The sequence below is a fragment of the Oncorhynchus nerka genome, linkage group LG24 (assembly GCF_034236695.1).
Source record: "Oncorhynchus nerka isolate Pitt River linkage group LG24, Oner_Uvic_2.0, whole genome shotgun sequence".
NCBI lineage: Eukaryota > Metazoa > Chordata > Actinopteri > Salmoniformes > Salmonidae > Oncorhynchus > Oncorhynchus nerka.
In genome coordinates, this window is record NC_088419.1 from 25136546 (window position 1) to 25154954 (window position 18409).

General features: G+C 39.4%; 5 protein-coding genes across 5 annotated transcripts; 1 reads left to right on the forward strand and 4 right to left on the reverse strand.

The window, feature by feature from the left end:
- Positions 1–700: 700 nt before the first annotated feature.
- On the reverse strand, positions 701–6362 carry LOC115107723 (gap junction alpha-1 protein). The gene is made up of 2 exons (XM_029631302.2): positions 6209–6362; positions 701–3781 (listed from the first exon to the last, which is right to left on the reverse strand). The coding sequence occupies exon 2, from the start codon at positions 3763–3765 to the stop codon at positions 2614–2616; it is 1152 nt and encodes a 383-aa protein (XP_029487162.1). The 5' UTR covers positions 3766–3781; positions 6209–6362; the 3' UTR covers positions 701–2613.
- A 654-nt stretch (positions 6363–7016) lies between these two features.
- LOC115107724 (gap junction Cx32.2 protein-like) lies at positions 7017–8443 on the reverse strand. Its single transcript, XM_029631303.2, has 2 exons — positions 8355–8443; positions 7017–8135 (listed from the first exon to the last, which is right to left on the reverse strand). The coding sequence occupies exon 2, from the start codon at positions 8113–8115 to the stop codon at positions 7270–7272; it is 846 nt and encodes a 281-aa protein (XP_029487163.1). The 5' UTR covers positions 8116–8135; positions 8355–8443; the 3' UTR covers positions 7017–7269.
- A 636-nt stretch (positions 8444–9079) lies between these two features.
- LOC115107294 (gap junction Cx32.2 protein-like) lies at positions 9080–11350 on the forward strand. Its single transcript, XM_029630681.2, has 2 exons — positions 9080–9228; positions 9700–11350. Exon 2 carries the CDS (start codon positions 9713–9715, stop codon positions 10466–10468), a length of 756 nt encoding a protein of 251 aa, XP_029486541.1. The 5' UTR covers positions 9080–9228; positions 9700–9712; the 3' UTR covers positions 10469–11350.
- Positions 11351–11540: 190 nt separating this feature from the next.
- On the reverse strand, positions 11541–15049 carry LOC115107295 (gap junction Cx32.2 protein-like). The gene is made up of 2 exons (XM_029630682.2): positions 14942–15049; positions 11541–13539 (listed from the first exon to the last, which is right to left on the reverse strand). The coding sequence occupies exon 2, from the start codon at positions 13523–13525 to the stop codon at positions 12737–12739; it is 789 nt and encodes a 262-aa protein (XP_029486542.1). The 5' UTR covers positions 13526–13539; positions 14942–15049; the 3' UTR covers positions 11541–12736.
- Positions 15050–16313: 1264 nt separating this feature from the next.
- LOC115107725 (gap junction Cx32.2 protein-like) lies at positions 16314–18203 on the reverse strand. Its single transcript, XM_029631304.2, has 2 exons — positions 18099–18203; positions 16314–17514 (listed from the first exon to the last, which is right to left on the reverse strand). Exon 2 carries the CDS (start codon positions 17489–17491, stop codon positions 16613–16615), a length of 879 nt encoding a protein of 292 aa, XP_029487164.2. The 5' UTR covers positions 17492–17514; positions 18099–18203; the 3' UTR covers positions 16314–16612.
- Positions 18204–18409: the final 206 nt, after the last annotated feature.

Sequence of the window (18409 nt, forward strand, 5' to 3'; positions counted from 1 at the left end):
ATTTAAGAAAACTTTATCTTAATTAGGTGAACTGCTGTGTTGTTCGTTTTCATACTCAGCACAGTTCTTAATTTTTATGATATCTTCTGTTATGTAAATGCATTATGTAATACAGATTTTTCGTAGAAATGGCATGTGTTTTAACCATTTTTGTGTTGACAGTTGTACTTACAGTAACGTCTTGTTTAAAAGTCCTGATAAAAACTCATCGTTAAATTAAAAATCTAGATGAATTAGCATTGGAACAAAGTATCGCTTTTTTCCATTCTGCTTCAGCCACATGTGGTCTACAGATTGGGTCCAAACATGTGGTTTTATTTAGCTTTGTGGAAAGGTTAAATAGGAAACTTGGATAAGAGAAAAGCGCTGAGTCTTTTCATATTATGACATTTTCAAAGTCTCCGAGGCATTTTCAGTACATAATACTGAATAACTCTTGTCATTCTCTCAATATCCCCAAGCTGACTTTAACATAAATGATTCATTGTTTAGGGTTCGTTTCCTATAAAAGAGGAAAGTGTGAGCTACTGTAGTCTCAAAACATGACAAATGTATCTTTTAGCCATAACATTGATCTATTTGATACCTATTAAACAGTAGGTCCTTCACTGAGGAGGCTGGACTAGACACATAGCCTGTATCAAGACGGACAAAGGCAAAATGAGGTGCAAAGGATAACAGACTTGTAAAGAAAACAATCTTAAGAAAGAAAAAATCTTTATTGGGTTAAAATAGCTTTTCACAGATATGATTAATGAGGTTTTTTGCTATCATGCACTTACACACTGTACAACAGTGGATTTCCATGGAATGGCGTTATTTGATCACGTTATCAAACAAATGTACACCCAAGTTCGTCTTGTACTCTGTATGGAGGCCCTTTGCTTTAGCCTTGCAAGATCATTGAAACCAGTGGTCACACAAAAGCACTGTCTGAATGTATGTACTGAAGTGATTTCTGCCTGGTGTTGTAAAATAAATTAGTAACATGCATATCCGAAAACACTTGGCACTTTTTGAATCCTATTAAACCCTAGTCAAGATCTCAGTGCAAACACCATCGTAGCTGAAAAACCCATGAAACTCTCTGTTTGAGTACCGAAATACTATAAATGCAAAATTGGAAAGAAAACATGAACATTTCCAATTGAAAATCCCATTTACAAGTGTATGGTAGGTGTGGAGCTACATTGGCATATACCTTTTAATATATTTGACTAAATATTAGTCCGGCTCTATAAGCAGTCTTCTAAAAACTCACATTTGTGACACAGTTAGCTTGATTTACAGTACTAAATATCTATCTCTCAAGCAGCAATGATTACATTGAGTTTGGGAAAAAAAATCATTCACTCAAAAGGCAAAACAAAAAAAATCATTCTATTGCCCTCCTCTACCATCCAACAGGAAACAACATTAAAAAAACAAACACACACTTTAAAATGAGAAAAATATAAAGCCTTTCGTTCAAAGATGCTTCCGAGACACATTGCAATACAAAACTGTTGCTCTGTATTTCTCTTCCAGCAGCTTGAGTCCACCATCTGACAACAACCTCAAAAAAACAAACATAAAATAAATCAACTGACACCACATAAATTCAAAGTTTATCAGGAAATGACAGTCCACAATAATAAAAATCAACCTCTTATTTGTTGAACAAATTGTACTGCTGTAATTTGGATTATTATCAATAAATATGCAGTTGGGTGTATGGACATGACCTTGGATAGTAGTCAATCTTTTTCTAGTGGTGGATGTCCTGCATACTAATAAATACATATTTATTCATGAATTTGAGCATCCTTCTCACAACCCAGTTTGACAAGACATACTTGGAAGTCATACAGACAATGAGTGTGACGGAGACTTAAAAGCCAAGTGTTTTTCAAACTACTTCCAAGGCCTGGAAAAAGACACATTGCTATTATATTGAAGAGTCATCTTTCTAGATGTAATGTCATTGTGTGTGGCCATATGGTGGAAGCAGGTTGAAGTTTATTGTCATAAATCTTACACTGGAGGCAGAACTGACCAATTTCTGCTAGATGGGCCGGCAGCTGCAAAGTCAAAATTGGTTATATCATAAAAAATAAAAAATTAAAAAGTGCTTTTTGGTCTTAATTTAAGGTTAGGGTTAGACATTAGGGTTAGCAGGTAAGGTAAGGTAAGAAGTTCAAATTAAATTGTATGACTTTGTGGCTGTACCAGCTAGTGACCACTCAGCAGAGCTGCCTCCAGGGCAAGATTCATGACAATAAATGCCATCCTGCATAATGAAACCTACAGGTAAAAACATGATAACTAAACCAAACACATCACCAAGGCATATTCTTCTAAAGTTGAAATGAGGGACTGTTGGGCACAGTTATCGGAAACACAGTCACATGTTCTTCACCAACGAGTTGTTTTCTTTTTAAAGCTTGTTAGCTCCACTAGTTTGAAAGTCATCAATAAATGTATAGTACCTCCAACAGTGTAAGTATTTGAATGTCTCTTTATTGACTAGATTCTCTGGTGAGGACAGTGAATGGGCTATGCCCAGCCCACTTCAGCACTTTGAGAATGCTTCCTGTTCTCTGTTCTCTGTTCTCTGACACCAATGGGGGGGGGCTAGACATCTAGATCATCTGGCCTCGGCCGACTGCTCATGCGACTGCTGGCCCGACTGCAGGGCCTGGGGTCCATCAAGGCCAACGGCTGCAGCTCGTGCCCTGGGGTCAGTTTCTTACTCTCCTGGGTGTCGTCAGGAAAGTCAAAGGCCTGTGCATGGGAGTTGGAGATGGTGCTGCCATTCTGACCCAGGCGGTTCTGCTCCGTGCTGTAGTTGGCCCAGTTTTGCTCATTGGCTTGCTTATTGTAGTTGCGAACAGAGTTGGTTCTCTCCCCAGTGGCCAGCTTGTACCCCGGGGGTGACATGGGTGACAGGGGGGCAGTGGGAGAGGAACAGCCATTATAGTAGGCATACTTAGTGGTGGACAGATCCTTGGGAGTGGGGCTTAACGTCCCAGTGCCAGGGTAGTGGATGGGAGGTTGTTTCCCCTTCACGCGGTCCTTGATCCTCTTGAACATCACGTAGAAGAGCTCAATGACGTTCAGAAGCAGGGAGACCAGAGAGACCACCAGCATGAAGATGATGAAGACGGTTTTCTCAGTGGGTCTGGAGAGGAAACAGTCTACTCTGTGGGGGCAGGGGGACCTCTCACAGGTGTAGACAGCAGCCAAACTGAAGCCGTAAATGTACCACTGTATGACCAGGAAGCCCACCTCAAAAATGGACTTGAAAAAAATGCTGAATATGTAGGTTCTCAAGAGGGCTCCCTTCATCTTAACCTTCCCATGCTCCTCCAGCCCATGCTTGAGCTTTTTTAACTCAATCTTCTTTAGAGGTATGTCCACGTCGCCTCCGTCGTTCTGGATGGTTTTCAGCCCTTCCTCTTTGCGGTTAATCTTCTGCTCTATTCGCAACAGGTAGAACACATGGGCAAGGTAGAGAAGAGTCGGCGTCGAGACAAAGATAATCTGTAGCACCCAGAACCGTACATGTGATATAGGAAAAGATTTGTCATAACACACATTCTCACAACCAGGTTGCTGGGTGTTGCACTTGAAGGCGGACTGCTCGTCCCCCCAGGCAGACTCCACAGCCGTTCCCAACACCAGGATCCTGAAGATGAAGAGGACAGAGAGCCACACCTTCCCTCCAGCCGTGGAGTAAGCCTGTACCTTGTCCAGGAGCCTCCCCAAAGCACTCCAGTCACCCATGATGAAGGAGCTTTAGCTGCAATTAGACAGAAAATAATTGAATGCAATATATAAATAAACATTCCTATATACAGTAAACATGCTTATATATCACTTTCTCAAGTAACATTTTTGATTATAATCAAACACATCTCAACGTTCTATGAAAAAGTGGAATGACCACAAGTCTTGTGATAGCTCTTTCATGGCTCTGGAGTGAAATCCACTTCCTGTATGGACTAGACCATAATAATAATAATGTCTTATTGACCACAATATGTCAATCCCTTATGTTATGCTTTATGAATCTTCAATCCAGAAAGTGAATTTGATTGCTATTGTCTTCCTATTGGAAGTGATGAGAGGAAAGTCACTTTGTGTGGTCCTACAAGTGTTGATGCTACTTCTTAAAAAACGGAGTAAGTGAATAGTGTAATGGGAGATGATAGAGCCCAGGTTTTTGAAACACAAGCACAAACATTTGTTTCCCCTTCATCGGCAGGCTATAAAAACATGACCTGTTTCTCATCAAACCATTGTTTGTTAATTTGGTCCGCATGCCTTATTTCTACATTGTTTCATGTTTATTAGGGTTGTTAAAAAGATGTTAAAAAGATGTCAAGTAGGGTGTGTGTGAGTGTTTCTCAATGTTAACTTGTGTTGTACAGTGTAATTGAAGGATTGTTATGAAAATACCCCGAAGTCTCAAATAAATGTCACACACAGTTTCAGACAAAGTTACTGTTCTTCACAAAATACAACAATTTACTATTCAGCTGAGAATATAACTATAAGATTTTCAGAATGCAAGATCTATTTGCATTCTGACTATCCTGGATATATCATTTTTATTATTTTTAAGTATCATCTTCAAGTAAATTTTGTTCCTAAAAGCTGGAGATGGAATTGAACCAACTTCCACATCCAGGTACAAACTTTACTTTACTAAGGCCTAATAGCTCTCAGAGCATGCCTCAGATTGGGGAACAATGGCTCTCCTGCTGGGGCCAATAGCAAGAGTGTCTGGAGCGCACTCAGACAGTCCGTCTGCGCTCTGAGACTACTGCACAGGGCCCGTTCATTGTGCGCTTATTAGTGACCTGCCTACTGTAGCTCCGCTACAGAGACCCAACTCTCACAAATACTAAACTCACACTGCATGTCATATGAGATTCAAGTTTGTAAACACGAATACCATTTGAATAAAGGTTCTGAACGATGCCAGTACGCAAATAAAGTCCCGAGAATGACTGCACAATGAACAAACATGGATAAGTAGAAGCCATCTGTTAGGAGGGTGTACCAAAAGCATGTGTCTTCAATTAGCTAATAATGTACTGCATATACTGTAGACATACTGTACTAGAGTCTGCAACTTCACATCACAAACAACCTTTCACATGCAGGTTTCACATGCATGAGCCCTAATGCCTAACCCCAACCTTGAGGAACATCAAAATTGTCATTCAATTTTGATGTTTAGCATAAAGGAAAACTTCTAAACTCCCGCCAAACCTCAAAATTATTCTCACTTCTCAAAGCACTGCAGTAAAGTGAAAAATAACACATCAATCTAAGGACTGCTTCTTACTCAACAATGATGGTACCATGATAAAAGCCTTTTCAAATAAATAATTTGTAATTCAAGAAAAATTGTTTAATCAATTTCACTGGGTAATTTATAGGCCTATTTAATATAACAGAATCATTTCGTGATTTGAGGAAGAAGAAAAACGTCCACAGGGACAATTCTGATCTAGAGTAAGAAACCCACTAAAGCTTAAGATCTCTGATCTTGTAAAGATGTTATTACATGAATTAAATTAAACGTTGAGCGAATATCATAATGTATGAGATTGTAATAAGTACATCAGTTCAACCTCAATGTTTCCTTACAGGGGAAGCGTATTTTAAACTGCGCTTCTCAGATGCAAGGAAGAACTTCACAAATCTGAGTAGCAAAATTCGACAATATTTAATTTAAAAATAGTATAAATAAGCATGTCAATATGCTTGGTTAGGATTAAGTTTAGAAAACAAATCTATCTCCAGTCTACAGCTTATAAGCAGTTCAGTTGCAATTCTCTATAAACTTGACATCACATGCTGCTTTTAGAGTAATTGGACCCAGGTTACTCGTGTATCTCATAAGCAATGGTCACACCAAATTATAAAATGAAAACATCAAAAGTAACAGATGAATCAATGTCTCAATCTTTCCTGGAGGATCATTTACACTTCTCCTTGTTAAACACTTTTTTTTAAAGTATATATTATGGATCATACTATAGCGGATAGATAGCCTATATTAATACAATGCGTCTGTATTGGCACAGTGCATCTGGATTCTGAGCAAATTAGTTTCTCGGCAAAAACTGAAACTAATTTGCTCAGAATCCAGATGCAGTGAATCCAGATACTTCTTCAGATCAATATTGGCACTGGAATTTAACGCAACGCTTACCTGGAAAGTTACTCAGAAGGAAGAAGACAGCCCCTAGGGACTTTCCCTGTCACTTCTTGAAAACAGTCACCACTTTCTTGAAATCCAAGTTTGGGACCAGGGAGAAACTTAGACTGACTTGTCAAACTTTGCTTGCCTTATAACAGTCCACATACAGGCTGGGGGGAGAAAAAAAACGATGGAGAGAAAAGTTTGGAGTCACCTGACCCCTACGTCAAGGCTTAGACCTCCTTACGCTCGATTTCTATACTTTTTTTTTTTTTTTTACTTTTTCTTTAAATAACAAGATTAACCGCAACTTTTTCAGATCACTGTGAATTCAAAGCTTCACCGAGACCAAGTCTACACCATATGATAGGTTAGAGCGGTCCGTTGATAGGTCCTGTGCGCCAATCCGTAAACCAGTAGCCTAGTTGAGGAGTATGTTTTAATTGTTTAAGAAAATATCCATGACATACATTACGTAGATCAAAGCCCACAGATAGTTGCTTAACATGTGTGACAGTCACCTTTTCTTGTTAGTTGTAATGACAGACCACAAGTGTTAAGCATTAATCATGATGAGAATAACTCATCAAGACGCTAAACGATTTAATGTTGCACTGATAATATGAAGCTTTGACATGAGAGGTAACTTGTGTTGCATGTGTTTATAAGCATAGAGCTAGACATTTAGATAAGACTACAGTCTATTCTGCAGAACAAAGTCGGACCACTGGTGCTGGTAAAATGTGATTTCAATCACCAAGTTTATGCTGCCATCTAGTGTAAAGCCCTGGGAATGTGCGGCCTTGAGTTATTTTTCACGTTTCTTTTTCCAGTACTTTTATTTTGAACAAAGATATGCATATCCTACAAAACATTAGTCATCACAGTGTCAGCATAGAAACAAAATGTAATATTTACAACATTCAGTAACAAGGTAGTCTATTTGACAAACAAAACTCAATACACTCTGGAATGTTTTGTTTCCCTAATTTACTGGAAGTGTAGCCAACTAATTGGATATGATTACATCAATTCACATGTCAGAATATCATCACATGAAATCTATTGCAAACCTATGGAGTGTTTTTCTTTTCCTCCATTAGTTCAGCTTCTCTTTGGATGTTGTGAAGGGGTGAGCAATCTTCATGTTCATCCAGGTTACCTTTCCATTCTGATGCAGGACAGTAAAGTGTGGTTGGGTTCTCAGTTGAGATGATATGCAGTGGGTATTGTTTCTTGTTTCCACATTTTACTCTGGTGCAAATCAAATAAAACACCTCGATCACATTCAAAAGCAGAGAAACACAGCCCACCACCAGCATGAAGATGATAAAGATGGTCTTCTCTGTGGGACGGGACATGAAGCACTCAGCACCCAGTCTGGAACAGGGCTGTTGTTGACAGAGGAACATGGGTTTCATGACAAACCCATATAAGTAGTACTGTCCCACAATAAAAGCGAGCTCCAACACTATCTTAAAGAACAACTGGGTCATGTAGCTACGTAGCAGAATTCCCTTGATTTTGATTTTCCCCCGGTCATCTGTGTATTTGGGCCTCTTCAACATGCCATTGTCAACCTGTCTCTGCAGTGCCTCCCTCATTTTATCCTCCTGTTGGATGACATGCATGGCATGGCCCAGATATAGAAGAGTTGGGGTGGAGACAAAGATGATCTGCATGACCCAGAAACGGATGTGTGAGATGGGGAAGGCCCAGTCATAGCACACGTTCTCACACCCAGGTTCTTTGTTGTTGCAGTAGAAATCAGACTGTTCGTCTCCCCACACGCTATCTGCTGCTGCACCCAGAACCAGGATCCTGAAGATAAACAGGACACTCATCCATGTCTTTCCGATGGCCGTTGAGTGGGACTGCACCTTGTCCAGTAACTTGGAAAGATATGACCAGTCCCCCATTGTCACTGATTATATTATCTCTGTTGAAAACATAGGTCAGATTTCATTCATGAATACCATTTTAGAGAAAAAATGACAACATACTGAGATAATTAATTGCCTTTGATAGTAGTGAGCTGTGAAAAGACTGGGAAAGTAAATTGGCTTCACAGCACTATTTCAAAATGAAATACTAGTTATTTCTACATATCCATGAGATATTATCTTCAGTTTGTACAAAAATAAACAAATTTACTCACTTGTTATGTTGCAAAGATCAGAATTTTTTTCATCAATAAACCAGAGGCAAGGAATAGCGTTCGTGAACATGGGATTAGGATATTGAAATACTCAAAGAGTAGCCCATTCTTATAAACCTGATGGGTTTGGTCAGCATGACTCACAGTTATACAAAGTGCTTGTAGTAACACTTATACACCAATCAGACTTCCATGCAACAATTTCATAATCTCTCTCTTCCTCTAAAGTGGGTTGACCTTTTGACATCCCACCCCCTCCTCACGTTATTGTCAGCACAAAAGATGTGCTTGAACTCCCAATCTAAAAATGTGAACTATCACAAACACATTTTGCAGAGTCATTCAACCCTCTCTGACATATTTTCTACAGAAAGTTTGTTTCTTACTGGATTTTTGTGTCAGTACTTTAAATGATTGTACACAGCTGAGATTCTCCATGAGCAAACTCATCTGTTAAAGTAAAGCATCTTTGGAAAGTCTCAAAGGAGACATCAACACAAACATAGAGATGAATAGTAGCCTACCCCTCTAGGTAGGGACCAAATGCCATGGATCGTGTTTGATAACATCCCTGAATCCACCATGACCTTTTACAGTCAATTGATTGCTTCACAAGGATGAGGCATTGGGTGGTGACTGACCAATGATGACATATTGGAGGGGGGGGCAGTCATGAGTTTCTGCCTTCCTTGGTTTAAACATTTGTAAAGAGGAATAAACGACGTGCAAGTTGTCAGAGAGTATGGGGCTAGATGGGGTTGACCGGATGATTCAAACTGATGTCAAACTATAAGAGGGGAGAGTTCAATTCATTAAGAGAGAATTCCCCACAGTAGAGAAGAACTGGTGTGGGGAGATTGTGCTCACCTCTGAGGTAAGAAAGCTGCTTTATATACTCAACATTTCAGCAAACTACCATGTAATTTAGTTTACGCTGCAGCAAAACGTGTTACATGGAACATTGGCTGACTACTGTATCTTCATAGAGTATACAGATGTATGATCTTAATTTGACCTATGTTTTCACAGCAAAACAATCCTGCAGCAAAGGGATTTTAACGTTTAGTCCATAATGTTGCTTGATCAGTGGTTAGGCTATTAGCTGTCCAAAAGTAGGCTACATGAAAAGCTCTGTTAATATAACCGTGTGTTAACGTGGTTAGTTACTGCACCGTGTGTCAGTGGATTTATGTAAATCACAAAGCTTATCTGCATATCCTTCGGTGCAGAAAAATTCTCAGCAACAACAGGGTGATCAAACTAAGATTCATATGTAGTAGATACAGTACTAACAACACTAATCGTGTTTTATCTCCTATTATCCTATCTATCTTTGAACATCTAGCCATACCTGCAAAATGGGGGACTGGTCCTTTCTTGCTTCCCTGTTGGACAAAGTACAATCCCATTCTACAGTTGTTGGGAAGGTTTGGCTGACAGTCCTGTTTGTGTTCAGACTGCTGGTTCTGGTGGCAGGGATAGAAAAAGTATGGGGGGATGAGCAATCACGTCTGGTCTGCAACACACTGTCACCAGGTTGTAAGAATCTGTGCTACGACCGGGCTTTCCCCATCTCCCACATCCGCTTCTGGGTCCTTCAGATCATCTTCGTCTCCGTCCCAACTCTGGTTTACCTGGCACACGTCATGCACGTCATCCACAAGGAGAACAAACTGAGAAGACAACAATCAAAAGGAAAGAACGGAATCGTGAAAGTGCCCAAATACACTGATGACAATGGCAAAGTTCACATAAAGGGGACCTTGCTTGTCAGTTACATGTCCAATGTGTTTTTTAAGATTCTATTTGAGGTTGGATTCATAGTGGGCCAGTATTACCTGTATGGCTTCGTGTTGCCCAGTAAGATTAAATGCAGTGGATACCCATGTAAGGGAGACCATGTAGAGTGCTTCATATCACGGCCCACTGAGAAGACTATCTTTATCATCTTCATGCTGGTGATGGCCTGTGTGTCTCTGCTGCTCAATGTGGTGGAGATGTTCCACCTGATTGGATCAAAGGTTAGGCAGGGGTGTAACAGACAACCTCCTCCAGCTGAGAGGTATGCACTCCATGATAAACACAAGCAGTTTGATAAAGAGTCATTCTGCTGAATATTCAGTTGAATCACTGTCTATCTTAATTTGTTTTCTCATGTACAGTGTGACGAGAGCCATTGACCTCACAATTATAACAAGAAATCCCCAATACAATATGTTGTTGTTTTTACTGCTGCTCTCTGACTCTGTTGTGTAAAATTGATTGAATGTACTGCCTATATGTTTAATGTGCAGTAAAAACTGGGATGTTCTAACAAATTCTAAGACATTGCTGAGTTGTGACTAAAATATCTCTGAAGTCTGACGGAGACTAGATGCATAGGCACTACTGACAACCGAATTGGTTCTTTTTGTGCATTTTTTGTTTGGGATATGAATCATGAAATAGTGCTGTGCATTTGATAAGGATGTGCCTTTTCAACAAATACAACAAATCAAATCAAAGTCTATTTGTTGCATACACAGATGAGCTTGTCTGGATCCATGCAGTCATATATCAAGCATCAAATTTGAGTTCACTGAGTTTTATAATGTTACATAATTTCTCTTCACATATGCAGCTGTATACTAACACATTTTTTCACGATGTAGTAAAAGCAAACTTTCACTGATTGGTACATAGGTGATTAACTTTTGAAAATGCCACCTCATCGAAATCTAACTGATGAAGTACTTATAATTGCATCTCCTACAATTCAACCATAATTAACTCAATATTATAGTACATTCCTGCAGATATAAATACAGTGTGTAGACTACAGCCACTGGGCACAGACATCAATTCAACGTAATTTAATTGAAATGACGTGGAAACAATGTTGATTCAACCAGTGTATGCCAAGTGGACAGCCTCATTGTACACATATTTGTTATGGTCAATTACCATGACAAGTTTGTTTGACCTCTTGACTCATGAAGACTATGCTGTGTATATGTTTTATGTTTTGGTCTGAGTCAATTACATCACTGATATAATATACAGTACACATAAAGTCCTGTTTTGCTGCACAATTTACTTTTTTATATATGATGTACATATAGAGAAAAAAACATCTCACCAGTCCCCTGTTTATATTATTTATCATCTTTCCTCATCTTATAACATAAAATACACTCAAGTCAACACTCACATTTTTTAAATTTTATAAAACCATAAATAAATTACAAAATCAAATTGACATATTCACATGATGAAATTACAAATATTTTCTGAAACCATTTTTTGTGTCACTTTAGGACAGTGTGGGTTCAATAACCAAAACAATGTATGCTGAATCGGCAGGGTAGCCTAGTGATTAGAGCTTTGGACTAGTAACCGGAAGGTTGCAAGTTCAAGCCCCCGAGCTGACAAGGTACAAAATCTGTCGTTCTGCCCCTGAACAGGCAGTTAACCCACTGTTCCTAGGCCGTCATTGAAAATAAGAATTTGTTCTTAACTGACTTGCCTAGTTAAATAAAGGTAAAATAAATACAAATTACATCAAGGTTCACACCTCATTAGAGAAAGACCCTGCGGTGACTAGCTCACTGAGGAGTGACAGCAAGACTGCTGAAAATTAGGCTGCTCCTAGTGCACATCATGAACAAATAAAAGACAATGATGCAAAGCTCAATGCATCAGTCCTGCTCCACCTACTGTATTGTATTAACCCTTACTTGTCATCAACTGTTCCTAGGCCGTCATTGAAAATAAGAATTTGTTCTTAACTGACTGGCCTAGTCAAATTAAAATAAATTAACTTACGGAATCAAGCCAAGCCTAAAAATAATCTTAAAGGTCCAATGCATTTGTTTTTATCTAATTATTTATTTATCTCAATCATTTCAATGAGGTACCTTACTGTGATTGTTTTCAATGTAAATGGTCAAAAAGAAACAAAAATAACTTCTTAGCAAAGAGCAATTTCTCAAGCAATAATTTTGCTAGGACTGTCTGGGTGTGGTCTGAGTAGGGAGGGAAAAACTGAAAATTAGCTGTTAGCGACGTTTGGAACTCTCTTTCTTATTGGTCTATTTAACTAATTACCGCATGGTGATGTCACTGTGGAAGGTCAAAACTCCATCCGAACTCCAATTTCAGGCAGCCATTTCAAACAGCTCTTACACTGAAAGGGTATATCATTATTCTCACAAGTTCACTGCATTAGTCAAATCTCATAGTGTGAAAATACATATAAAACATAGAAAATTCACGTTTTTTACTTTACTGGGCCTTTAAGATCCTGCATTATTGTAGGACTGACAGTTTTAGTGGCATTCTTCCTCTGTATATCAACAGAAATGTCAATAGTGTTTACAATAGTTGATTGGTGATCAGTGACTTCAGGCTGTGCTGTGACCAGTTGCATGAAGACTCATCTTCTCGTTCTGCATCATACTGCCTCCATCCAGACAGCTGTGGATTGCGATGGCTGGAACTGCTTTGGCTCGTCTTCTTGAGCCAGAACCACACTTGGAGCAGATCAGATAGAATATCTCCACCACATTCAACAGCAGAGATGCGCACGCCACCACCAGCATGAAGATGATGAAGATGGTCTTCTCTGTTGGTCGTGACATGAAGCATTCTACAGTGAACGGACAGGGAGCTCTGCTGCATTCAATCTTGGGGTCCAGCACAAACCCATACAAGTAATACTGACCCACTATAAATGCTATCTCCAGCAAAATCCTGAAGAAGATATTGACCATGTAACTGGCCAACAAGTCACCTTTGATTTTGACATGACCCTTCTCATCAGAATACTTAGGCATTTTCCCCATCTCCTTGCCTGCCTGACTTAGCCGTTGCCTCAGTTTGTTCTCCTTGTGGATGACGTGCATGACATGTCCTAGATACACCAAAGTTGGGGTGGAGACGAAGATGATCTGAAGGACCCAGAAGCGGATGTGGGAGATGGGGAAGGCGTGGTCATAGCACACGGTCTTACAGCCGGGCTGTTTGGTATTGCATTTCATATTAGACTGCTCATCGCTCCACACCTTCTCTGCCCCGGCACCCAGGACCATGATCCTAAAGATAAACAGGACGGTCATCCAAACTTTACCCACGACCGTGGAGTGTGACTGCACCTTGTCCAGCAGTGATGACAGGAATCCCCACTCTCCCATGTTTGCGGATTGTTCTGGTTGGAAAGAAATACGAACATAGGAATGACAAATGTGATGCTGATGTTTGGGAAAACAAATGTACAAGTTGAGTACAAGTTGAAAAATCTATGATAACATTAAATGATGAAATATCAAATGACTAAAGCAGAATCACACACAGTAGGTAGCTCAACAGAGAACAGTCTGTGTTGTGGAGATAAGAACACAAGCTGTGTATGGGATAGTAAGATAGTAATTTCCTAGAGCCAAGTGAGCTATAAAACATATCGCATAACAGGAGAGATATCCCATGCTGTCTGTGAACAACCAGATTATGTTTCTTCTTAGTCAAAATCTAATGTGTCATCTTTCAGCATCTAACATTGAAATTCAGTATTTCGGCAGCAAAATACACAGAGTGTACAAAACATTAGGAACACCTTCCTAATATTGAGTTGCACCCCCTTTTGCCCATAGAACAGCCTCAATTCGTTGGGGCATGGACTCTACAAGGTGTTGAAAGCATTCCACAGGAATGCTGACCCATGTTGACACCAATGCTTCCCACAGTTGTGTCAAGTTGACCATTCTTAATACACACGGGAAACTTTTGAATGTGAAAAACCCAGCAGCGCTGCAGTTCTTGACACACTCAAACTGGCGAGCCTGGCACCTACTACTATGCCCCATTCAAAGGCACTTACATCTTTTGTTTTTCCATTAACTCTCTGAACGGCACACATACACAATCCATGTCTCAATTGGTCAAGGCTTAAAAACCCTTCTTTAACCTGTCTCCTCCCCTTCATCTACACTGATTGAAGTGCATTTAACAAGTGACGTCAATAAGGGATCATAGCTTCCACCTGGATTCACCTGGTCAGTCTATGTCATGGAAAGAGGTGTTCCTAATGTTTTTTACACTCAGTGTATATCACTTATTTATACCTACAGTATGTATTCTATTTCGATGTGATAACATTTTGTTACAAATTCTATTAATTTATTTTTATGATATGCCCAAAAACATTGAGAAAGTGAGTAAATGTGATATTTTTTCCATGCTGTAAGCCTCACGGGGCTCTTATGAGGTCAGTATACCAGTATAGGTGGTCTGTGTGTTTAGTCTGCATCAATGATTTACTTGCTTCAAGTAATGGACACAGACGGCACGAGGCTATCAAAGTAAAATGTCCCAAATACCACAAAATCAATATCTAAATAAAAACTATTACACTTGTTTCAGATAATAATTTGTAGGTTATGTTTCACTTAGGCTGTCCATCTTAGAATGGTTCAAGCTTATCAATAAATCATTTTTTGATTATATTAGGTTTTCATTCTTATGTCTATTCATGTTAGATGAAACAATACAATTATTCATAATTATAGGCAACATAAAAAGAAGTAGAAAGATCAGTTTAAAAAATGCTTTACCTTTAAAGAGACCGTTTCTGGCCAGAACACAACAGCCACCAGCTGTAGAGACAAATTATAAAATTCTGCGTAGTAGCCTACAACCGTCTACCTTGAAGTTGCACAATTAGCCTGTTGTGCAAAGTGGCACGTTGTGCATGACATCTTGAAATGAGAAGTCTGCTGTTTAGAATTTGGCTGTACCTGGGGTGATTGTGAAGGTTAATATTTGGCAACACAATGATAAAGTTAATTATGTATCAGTATTTCCAATTGAATCAGTAATAACCATGAAATAGCATTGTAGTCTAAGCCATGTTCTGTGCTAAGGATTTCTAATTGAAAAAGTGGGTGGTCCAGGTAGGTAGAAGGTAATATGAGGTCTTGAAATCTGAAATATATATTTTTTAATACAATATACTCTTTCAGAATATGTGCCTGGGTTGGTACTGTAGGTAATCCAGTACTGGCAAAACAATAAGGATATTTCTGTTATATTATACCTGTAAGCCCCTTTATTGTGAGGGGTTGGGAGACATACCACTCTTCTATGCCTCTTTATTGTGACGGGTTGGGAGACATACCACTCTTCTAGGCCTCTTTATTGTGAGGGGTTGGGAGACATACCACTCTTCTATGCCCCTTTATTGTGAGGGGTTGGGAGACATACCACTCTTCAATGCCTCTTTATGGTGAGGGGTTGGGAGACATACCACTCTTCTATGCCCCTTTATGGTGAGGGGTTGGGAGACATACCACTCTTCTATGCCTCTTTATTGTGAGGGGTTGGGAGACATACCACTCTTCTATGCCTCTTTATTGTGAGGGGTTGGGATACATACCACTCTTCTATGCCTCTTTATTGTGAGGGGTTGGGAGACATACCACTCTTCTATGCCTCTTTATTGTGACGGGTTGGGAGACATACCACTCTTCTATGCCCCTTTATTGTGAGGGGTTGGGAGACATACCACTCTTCTATGCCTCTTTATGGTGAGGGGTTGGGAGACATACCACTCTTCTATGCCTCTTTATTGTGATGGGTTGGGAGACATACCACTCTTCTATGCCTCTTTATGGTGAGGGGTTGGAGGACGGGGCGATCCTTATTTTCAAATGACGCTATAGACATATTTTCATACTCTCACTTCTAGAACATTTGTCTTGATTGGTAGTTTGACAAAGTCCTGGTAAAAAAATGAGAGTTTATTTTAAAGCCCCTTTATTTTAGCATTATGTTCAGTGATGTTAATTTGATAGACATATTTCCATAAATGGTGTCCTAAGATAATCAACTATTTCCTAATGTGTGTTATTTTGTTATGTTTCAGTGATTTTATTGATGGGTTTTCAGTCTCTCATTTTCATTCAGGCACCATTGATACAAATAAAACACTACTAACTTTGGATTTTTTTTTTTAATACACTTGTATATCTTGACACATTTATTGTATCACATGACAGAAAATATCTCAACTGTAGGCATTCAAGTGTGAGTTTACAACTCAATTCAAGACCCCAGCTGGTAGTTGCCATAACTTAAGGACAATTTTAGAAATGTAATACACACTACTAGTGCACTGTGCCTAAAACAAATAAAAAGACAAAGACAAAAAAGGTAGTGTATTCATTCAGATTTTCAACAATACAAAAGATTAAGATACATTCAAGGAAAATTAACTTTCAAGTGTTTTAGTGGTTGTCACCCAGCAAATGTTTCTCTTCCTTAGCTCTATCCAGACTACCCCCTAAACTCTGGCCACTCTCAAACTCCAGATTCATCTTGTTCTGTCTCAGGGCGTCCATTTCAGTATTTCCGCGACCAGACCACCCAGGAGCCGGGAGGGTGGCTGGGTTCGCTGTTGAGGTAGTGTGATACCTGCGGCCTTTGGAGCCACCGCATCTTAATCTTGTACAAAGCAGATAGAACACCTCAATCACATTCAGAGCCAGAGACACACAGGCCACCACCAGCATGAAGATGATGAAGATGGTCTTCTCTGTAGGACGGGACATGTAGCATTCGACAGTGAAGGGGCAGGGAGATCTTGAGCAGGGGATCATGGGGACCATGACAAACCCATACAGGTAGTACTGACCCACGATGAAAGTGATCTCTATAATGATCTTAAAGAACAGCTGGGTCATGTAACTACCTAGCAAATTCCCCTTAATTTTGATCTTCCCTGCTTCGTTGCTGTATTTGGGCTTCTTCAATGTGCCATTGTCAACTTGGCTCTGCAGTATGGCTCTCAGTTTGTTCTCCTGGCTGATGACATGCATGGCATGGCCCAGATATAGAAGAGTCGGGGTGGAGACAAAGATGATCTGCATGACCCAGAAGCGGATGTGTGAGATGGGGAAGATATGGTCGTAGCACACATTCTCACAACCAGGTTGTTGCGTATTGCATATGAAACCAGACTGTTCATCGCCCCACACGTTCTCTGCTCCGGCACCCAAGACCATGATTCTGAACAGGAACAGGACACTCATCCATATCTTTCCGATGACTGTTGAGTGAGACTGCACCTTGTCCAGTAACTTGGAAAGAAAACTCCAGTCCCCCATGTTTGCTGATGTTCAATGGCTATCTAGAGTAAAGAAGAAGACATGAAACAAGTTACTGTCGATGAATATGATGGCAGAATGGGCACCAGGGGCTCAGTACACAAGGGCTGTCTTATCAATGAGTCAGGTTTTCAATGTTTTTCACCCAGTTTTCAGCCTTAATCATTAATCGGACCATTGGGAAATGCACACAATAGCCTCAAGCCAAGTGCCTAAAACTGAAATCCCTTCGATCACTATAATTTACCTTTAATAAGAAATTGATTGTTACAAAACATTGTCTTCTAATTCAGTGTGTATCCAAAAACTATTAAAACCAAAAATAAATCAAATGTAAGCAGTTTGTCAAATGTAGAGAAACCACTGATTGACAGTCTATTTGATAGTAAATGTATAGTATTAAATGTAAACGTAATCATTCTAAGATAAAATGTTGGTATAACTTTGGAATAATTTATATTTAAACATTTGATGATAATGCCTGTTATTCAGTAAACTTCAAAGACAAATATCTACAGTGGAATCCTTATATCAAACATTATTACAAATTGAACTGCTGTTCTGTTCATTTTTTCGTTAAATTTAAAAAGATAATGTTGCCTCTTACCTTGTCCTGACCCTATGGAGACTGTGTGGCCAACTGATGTTAACAGAAGTTGAACCTTGAGATTTTAGGGCTGGTGGTAAGAATTGCGTAACCCATCTGCAGGTTCACAGTCATCATAGGGAAATGGGATTTTAAAAGTTAACCCTTGGGATTGCCTGGAAGGTTCCGCGTAATGATTGACAGATAGATACCAACAACAGATTAAACAGGAACACATCTACATAAATGATTTTATATTGCATTGAATTAATAACATGAAATAGGCATCATGGAGGCAGACATTCTGAGACTAATTTATAATAACAAAAGAG